Source organism: Babylonia areolata, chromosome 22 (genome assembly GCF_041734735.1).
Source record: "Babylonia areolata isolate BAREFJ2019XMU chromosome 22, ASM4173473v1, whole genome shotgun sequence".
NCBI classification, from domain to species: domain Eukaryota; kingdom Metazoa; phylum Mollusca; class Gastropoda; order Neogastropoda; family Buccinidae; genus Babylonia; species Babylonia areolata.
Genome location: NC_134897.1, coordinates 36783852 through 36792666, shown reverse-complemented (window position 1 = coordinate 36792666; position 8815 = coordinate 36783852). Strand labels below are relative to the sequence as shown.

At 43.4% G+C, this 8815-nt stretch overlaps 1 protein-coding gene across 1 annotated transcript; it reads right to left on the bottom strand.

The window, feature by feature from the left end:
- Positions 1-7299: 7299 nt before the first annotated feature.
- Positions 7300-8433, bottom strand: LOC143297116 (uncharacterized). Its single transcript, XM_076609290.1, has one exon. It carries the CDS (start codon positions 8431-8433, stop codon positions 7300-7302), a length of 1134 nt encoding a protein of 377 aa, XP_076465405.1.
- Positions 8434-8815: the final 382 nt, after the last annotated feature.

Genomic DNA, 8815 nt, shown 5'->3' with positions numbered 1-8815 from the left:
ATGTATTCTGGTTTTATTTTATAGCATTCAAGTGAAGTATAAATCTAATCTATAAAGGCAACTAATTAGTCGTCGTCTGCAATTTTTATTTTTTTTATCTCTGCTTCTGAGTGCGTGTATAGTGGCTTGCGCTCACTCTGTGGGAACGGAAGGAGAATAAAAGAGAGAGAGAGAGAGAGAGAGAGAGAGAGAGAGAGACAGACAGACAGACAGACAGAGAAACGGAGAGAGAGAGACATTGGCAGAGACAGAGTAACATAAAGACATATTGAGAGACAGGCAGACAGAGTCGAAGTCTCAGAGAGAGAGAGAGAGAGAGAAGAAGAAGAAGACAGAGAAAGAGACAGACAGACAGACAGACAGACTGGCAGTGACAAAGTAACAGAAAGACATATTGAGAGACAGGCAGGAGAAGGCAAAGTCTCAGATAGAGAGAGAGAGAGAGAGAGAGAGAGAGACAGACAGACAGACAGACAGACAGACAGACAGACAGACAGGTCGACAGACCGACAGACAGACAGACAGACAGACTGGCAGTGACAAAGTAACAGAAAGACATATTGAGAGACAGGCAGACAGATAAAGTCACAGAGAGAGACAGAGACAGGCACACAGACAGACAGACGGACGGACGGACGGACGGACATACAGACAGTGTGACTGACTGAACGACTGACTGACTGATGACTGGCAGACTGGCTAACGACAACAAACACTGAAAGAGTACTAAATGAAAGCAAGCATCTTCAAAAGTCATATCTGGCTTGTATCTCTCTTGCCGATGGAAATCACAAAAAGTAGACGAAACAATTTAAAAGGATTGAGCGTCGAAGATAAAATCCCCCCCCCCCCCCCCCCCCTTTCTTTTAATCGCAAGCAACATTCACAGAGTAATGGCCTAGAGGTAACGCGTCCGCCTAGGAAGCAAGAGAATCTGAGCGCGCTGGTTCGAATCAAGGCTCAGCCGCCGATATTTTCTCCCCCTCCACTAGACCTTGAGTGGTGGTCTGGACGCTAGTCATTCGCATGAGACGATAAACCAAGGTCCCGTGTGCAGCATGCACTTAGCGCACGTAAAAGAACCCACGGCAACAAAAGGGTTGTTCCTGGCAAAATTCTGTAGAAAAAATTCACTTCGATAAGAAAAACAAATAAAACTGCACGCAGGAAAAAATACAAAAAAATGGGTGGCGCTGCAGTGTAGCGACGCGCTCTCCCTGGGGAGAGCAGCCCGATTTTCACACAGAGAAATCTGTTGTGATAAAAAGAAGTATAAATACAAATACAAATGGAAGGCTGGTTACCAAACATCGAAGTCCGTCAGTTTTTCCTAACCATAACTTGTTTATCCATCATGCCTCGCCTAAGCGTATTCTACTCGCTTTCATACAAAGCGCAGATGGCTGTTGATGATTTATATCACTGATATCACACTCCTTTTGTTATCATCCGAATGTAAAGATGGCAGGGCAACTAGTTGTAATATGGGAGAAGGTTGAAATAGTGGTTGAGTAAAAGAATGAATGAATAAACAGATGAATAAATAAACAAATAAATAAACAAACGCAACTAAACAGCCGCGCATACATGCAGTACTCATAACCTCCATCATAATAATAATCATGTCAAAGGTAAGACCATGGACATCCAAGCACATCGGAGATTCGTCACTGTACTATAAGCTATCGCTCTCTCGGCTTGATAATTAAAAATCTCACCGTCGTCTCGTGTGCCATTCACAATAACCTGACAATCTTGCACGCTAAAAAAATCGCTTTCGTAACCCCTTCGAACTACCGTGGTATCTATATATCGGCAGCAACAAAGACACTGCGGCAGTTCGAAAGGGTTGTGTGACACTGAGAGTAACGGTTGGTTCTTCACATTGTAAACGTAAACGTACATAATTATGGCATCGGTGGAAAGAAAAACAGGTGAACTTTATCCTGTCCCGTCCTGTCCTGTATGACTTGTAAGAGTACAATACATACCTTTGGAACTTTTTTTAAGTTCCTTAGCCAGTTTAGATGGTCGTCACTGTTTCGATTGTCGTTACGTTTGGCATCTGTGCACTAACAAACTTTCAGGAATCCATCAAATTATCAGTATAGATCGTTTAAGCTACAATCTACACTTATAAATCAGTATAATTGTCTAAATATGTCCTACTAATGAGTAACGTGGTGGGTACAGTTAACCATGTATGTGTGGTTTATAGTGTGCGTTACATCATTACGTAGCTGACTGTATGTCGCTTAATTTAAAAAAAAAAAGTACAATGCGATGTCTGCAACGATTTTATATTTGTTTCGCAAACGTTCGTTTTCTGACACTTCAAATGTGGGGTAACGACCAATAAACGAATTAATTATCAATCATCCACTCATCCATCCATCTCTGCCCGTGTTTCCCTCTGTTTCTCTGTCTGTCTGTCTGTCTGTCGATCTAACTCTCTGTCTGTCTGTCTGCCTCTCTCTCTCTCTCTGCTGGTCTCCCTTGCTTGATGTTGATCGGAGGTGTTTCTGCTGTCCAGTGCAAACAGAAATTTCAGTGGTATAGCGATGTCGGATTGTGTTGAAACACAATATGCCTGAAGATATGTGGATCACGACTGTGTTTTGATTTACATAAGATCGGTCCTGGTGAACCGTATAATTACTTTTGAAAATTAACACTTGACAAAGAAGGACAAAGTTCATGTGAAATAAAGCCAGATGCTAAACCGACTTTACTAACCAGTGTGCACGTGAACTGCGCGTCATGCACGCACAACATGAAACATTTTTGCCCCAAAGTGGAAGGGCAAGATTCGTGAACATGAAACAGGCACATGGCATTAAACTTTCATGGCCGTTAACCTTTACCCGCACGGTGTTACTCGGTACGCTGTTCTTCGTTACGTGTGCCTTAAATGAAAATCAAACGGCAAGCACCTGTGTTGATGTGTTCAGTGAACATCGCAAAAGCATCTACGGTCTCTCTCCCTCACTGGAAGATGCTGTTTCTCAAGTTAGACGATGTTTTGTTATGTGGGCTGTTGATCAGGTTCCACAATCTTGTGACTTTGACATTCAGCAATCCAACACGTCATATCATAAAGTTGAGGTATAACACTGCACGTCTCAGTTGCTGCTTTGCAAGTGTGTCGGCAGTCTTCATCACCTGGCTGCTGCTGGCTTGTGGGGATGTGGAAGCAAACCCTGGACCAACTTGGCAGAACGATCAGAGATACCAGCTTGAGCAAAACATTGACTACAATCAAAATCCTAATCATCTTCATGGTGATCCAAGAACTTCAACGCATGGTTGGTGTAGCAGTGCTCAAACCCTTGACCCAAGCTCTTCAGTGCAGAGAAGAATGCTGTCTCTAGCAGGCTATCGTCAGCAAGTCGACAGTTTTCCTCACAACTCAAGCTCCTGCCCTGCTGCACTATCTTTAGCTGAAACGGTGCACAAACTGCAATCGTGGTGTCATTCCCTTCAAGAGCAGAATCACCAACTGAACCACGACATGGGAACTGTTGCAAACAAACACCACATTTTGGAGCAAGAATGTGACAACCTCCGCCAATGGAAGGACTTCTTCTTCGATGTGAGCAAGAAAATGGACATCCAAATGGACAAACTAGAATCGTTCTCGAGGCGCAACAACGTACGGTTCTTCAATGTGCCCGAAAGCTTCGAGGAGGACAATAATCAGTGTGTCAGTTTGGTGGTGCAGTTGCTGAACCGCTTCTACCCAGACAAGAAAGACAATGTGGAGCGTGCCCATCGCACTGGACTGAAGAGCCAGGACAGCCATCGTCCCCGCCCCATCATCGCTTGCTTACATCGCTGGTGCGACAAGTTGTCCATCTTACAATCCAACGAAAGCAGACGAGAGATGGCAAACACGCTGAATGTCAGGGTTGCTTCCGATCTGTCTCAACGCCAGAGTCAAATTCTTAGGGAGGAAAGAGAAGCTAGGAAGAAGGCGTACTTCTGGAAATGTCTGCTGTACTACAACAAGTACAACAACAACAACCGATCACCCCATCGACGCAATCTCCACAGACACCACAAAGACCCACACATGCACGTCCTGGTAGACATATGACCAGGAACTCAACTCCTGATGACCTCACGCAGACGACAGCAGCCGAACGACGGGATGCTGCAAACAACAGTTCTCCCCGTGAAATCCCACCTCACTACTTTCCTCAAAACCATGAAACAATGGAACAAAATGTCACGAACGGTAACCCTCCCTCGATGTTTGACATGCACGCCTTCCCAACACTCCCAGGTCGGAAACGGCTGGAGGACAGGCACAGGGATTCTCCACCTGCCTCCCTCTCCGCTCCCACAGACATCACAACATCTTGGAGAGGAAAGCCCTCCTACCAGCAGCAGGTCGACACTCATCATGCTGCTGATCGTCACACCGACCAGACACAGTGATGATTTTTATGTCTTCCAGTGTGGTGCACTTACCACCTCCCCCAGCCAGCCCTCGACCTCGGCGTCCACCTCAGCAGAGAACGAGGAAACTGATTGACCAGTGGGGTGTGAGACTTGTGGATGAACCCGAAAATACCAGTGACACAACTGAAAATACAATTGAACGAAGAGAGTATAAAAAGCTCCTGAAAAAGAAAAGCTCAGATTATAAAAAGCACATTCTAGAAATTCTAGAGAGTTCTGGAAAAGATCAGAAAAAGTTCTGGGGTACAATCAAATCTCCAACATATGGTAGAACACCACCTAGCTGTATTTCAAGCGATGAATGGTTTAGACATTTTAAGTCAGTATTTGGATGTGGCGTAATGGAGGATGATATAGTGATTAATATCGAAAACACAACAAACGAAGCTGATTTTGACGAAACTTTGCAAAGTTCTAGCATGTATAACAGTATTTTTAGATGCCACCATAACCGAAACAGAAGTTATTGGAGCAATAAAAGCTCTGAAATTAGGAAAAGCTGCCGGTCCTGATGGGATTAGTGGCGAATTTTATAAATATGGTTCACCAATTGAAGTAACATTTTTTACCCAATTATTCAATAAATTATTCGACTCTGGAACATTCCCAATGACTTGGTCTGAAGCAGTTATACACCCACTACATAAGAAAGGTGATACTAATTATCCGGACAATTACAGAGGGATATCTTTGCTTAACGTATCTGGTAAATTATATACTTTCATTCTAAACAAGCCCCTGACTGCATGGGTTGAAGAAAATGCTGTATTGAATGAGTCACAAGCGGGGTTTCGAAAAGGTTACAGTACTGTTGACCACATTTTTAAATTACTTGCCTTAGTACAAAAGCAACTGTCGAGCCATTCTAAATTATATGCCGCCTTTATTGATTTCAAAAAGGCATTTGATTTCGTTGATAGGAATCATCTCTGGCTAGTGTTACGCAAAAACGGTATTCATAAGAAAATGTACAAAGCGATAAAGAGTATGTATGCGGTTGTGAAAGCGAGAGTGCGAGCGAATAACGATATGACTGAACCGTTTCTGTGCCCGAGAGGCTTAAAGCAAGGTGACAATTGCAGTCCAATTTTATTTTTGTTCCTAATAAATGAACTAGTTGATGAAGTCATGCAACAAGGTAGACATGGTATAACACTTTCTCATGATATTATTCAAATCCTCATTCTACTTTTTGCAGATGATGATATTGTTTTCTGATACAGTAGTAGGTCTTCAGTGTCAGTTAAATGCACTTAGTAATACTGCCAAGACTCTGAACCTTACAGTAAACGTTGAAAAGTCGAAAATTGTAGTATTTAAGAAAGGAGGACATATTGCATCAAGAGAGAAATGGTTCTATAATTGCAAAAAACTGGAAGTTGTGAACACTTACAAATATTTAGGCGTAGTTTTTTTCCACTGGTTTGACATTTTCATATGCACTTGAGGAAATGTCTTTGAAAGCAAAAAAGGGTGTGTATGGCATCCTTAAATTCTTGTGGACGTTAGGAGAAAATTGCCCGAAAATCTTCTTCAAATTATTTGATTGTCAAATTCAGCCGATGTTAAACTATGGGTCAGAAGTCTGGGGATTAATGGCAGACTATACTGTCATTGAGAGAGTACACTTATTCGCTATCAAACGTCTGCTAAATATCAGTGTGGAAACACCAAGTACCTTAATTTACTGTGAAACGGGTAGATATCCTTTATATATCCAGACCTACACTAATTGTATTAGATATTGGTTAAATGTTACTAGGATGCATGAAAGTCGCATTCCATTTAAAGCATACAGAATGTTGTATGGTCTCCATTGTAGGGATAAATACAATTGGGCATCACGAATTTGTTTTACATTATATAGATACGGATTTGGCTATGTGTGGGAAAACCAGGGTGTGGAAAATATAAACAGTTTCTTGTGTGCTTTTAAACAGAGATTATGTGATTGCTATCTGCAAGATTTGGAAAGCAATGTAACATCACATGATAAATTTACATTATATTCTACATTCAGACAACTACACAACGCACCGCAATATCTAAACATAATCAAGAACCCTGTTTTAAGAAAAGTACTCACAAGAGTCAGACTTGGTGTATCCCCACTGACACCGCATAGACTGAGATATTCAAAAAAGCGTGAAAATATGTGGTGCTTATTCTGTAAAGATGAACAAGAAACCGAACTCCATTTTATTTTGACATGCCCAGAATACAAAAATCTCAGAGAACAGTATATACCGAAGAAGTATCATGTGCACCCCAATGCATTTAAATTGTCACGGTTGTTTGCAGATGTGAAGACATGCATTCCACTCTCTCTGTTCTTGTCCAAAGCCTTCACCCATAGAAACAAGTCTATCTTTGGTTAATGACGCATGATTACATACCAATCTGCCCATCTATCTTTTGTCTGTTTCTCTTCTTTCTGTCCCTCTCTCCCTCTCTCTCTCTCTCTGTCTGTCTTACTCTGTCCTTTATCTCTTTTGTACCCTTTGTTTGCTTTACATATATTGGCGCTGTTCTTTATAATGGGTGTTAACACGGAAGCCCCCCCCCCACCCCCCCCCCCCCGCCCCCCCCCTCCCCCCTTACCCCTGTTGTCACGGGCAGAAAGGCCTAAACAATAAACCATTCAGACTTCAGACTTCAGACTTCTCTCTTTCTCTCTCTCTCTCAACAGCTTGACATAACATGCAAATGAACTGTCCTCCATTTAATGACATTATTACTAGTGAATTGTACCTGAATCACAATGGATATTGATGTCACTTTTTCATTAACCATTGTCATTGTGGCTTACGGTTCTCCATATTACCTTCATCATTTTTACTTCAGCTCTTTTTGGTGATGGTGATGGTGATGCAATGGACAGCAGCACCAGAAGATCACTCGGAGTGTGTTCCTGTACTTGGACCCCAACGACACATAGATGAAAAAATTGAAGGAAGCGTTGACGTAAGAAGTCAGCTCGAACAAGTTCACCAAAACCAAGCCGACGTTGTAATATCGCCCGTCCAGGCTGATGCCGGGAACAAACAGAGTGCTCAACCCTATCACCGTTGTCGGCAAAGCGCAGATAATGTAGAGCACGGACGCAGCGATGAGCATGCGAGTTAACGCCACCTCCCGCCATGACTGTGTCTGTGAGGATGTCTGCTCTCGCCACGCCACCATGGCCCTCAGTTTGACTGACGTCACAGCTGTCGTCACCACGATCACGGTGACGCAGAGAATCGGTTGAACCGCCCCGTAGAAGAGAACCATGAGTTTAAGGTGAGACCTGTGGCGCGCAAAGAACTGACTGGTAAGTATTTCCGTGGACGTTGCTTTGGTCTCTGGGTTAAGAACACAAACCAGGTCCCATCTCATGCCGTTTAGTAGGGAACCTGTTAAACAGAACACGGTTGAAAAGGAGAGAATGCACCCGGTCGTTCTGGTGCTCAACACGGTCTGTGAGCGCAGCGGACTGAGAACGCAAAAGCATCTCTCACACGCGATCAGCATGGAGACGACCCCAGAAAGCCAGGTCAGACTGCGAAGTCCTAGCAGTCTGTGATTCACGATGAACCGAAATACGGGACCAAATTTCACAGGCTGGTTGATCGGAAGATAAAACCTGTCCACGTTGCAGAAGAAGGCGTGCAGCATGTGGACAAAGTCGACGCAAGACAGGTAGAACAGACACAGGTTGATGCGTTCTTTGAGTCCTTGTTTCCAGAACACCAGCATGTTGAGGATGTTGGTTGGGGCGGAGATGAGAAAGAGGATGGGCAGACACACGGCCCCCACTGCTGTGTCCACTGCCTGTTCCACGTCCTGACTGACCATGTTGTCCGGGTTGTCCCAAGGGATGAAGCCACCGGTGTCAACACCTAACACCACGCAGCCTTCTGCAGTGTCCGCTCCCTGATGACCGCCCCAGTCTGAAGTCCCGTTTGAAGAAATTATGGTCACGTTCATAGTGAGTGGCGGCACGGATATTTGCTTTGACCTAATAACGAAAGCAGGACGTTATTGTATTGTATTGTATTGTATTGTATTGTACTGTATTAGTATTCTGCAGTGACCCTTCCCTGACGACCTGTTCAGTTGGTCGGCGAATTTGCGCGCACTGTGAAATTCTTTGTTAGGAATGGCGATGCGGACATGATTGTTAACTCTTGATACTTCAACACTTTTCACAAAGGTTCACTGGTTATTTGTGCTTTCATAACGGAAACACCATCACTTGTACTTTGATATTCTTTTCGTAGCCGTTGGGGATCATTTGACTGGAAAGATAGTTGTGAGTGATTTATGTGCAACCCTTAAAAAAGAAACAAAACAATAAAAAACAAAAAAA

What these genes read in the sequence shown, in the direction of transcription:
- LOC143297116 (XM_076609290.1), bottom strand. Translation starts at nt 8,433, where the DNA reads ATGAACGTGACCATAATTTCTTCAAACGGGACTTCAGACTGGGGCGGT.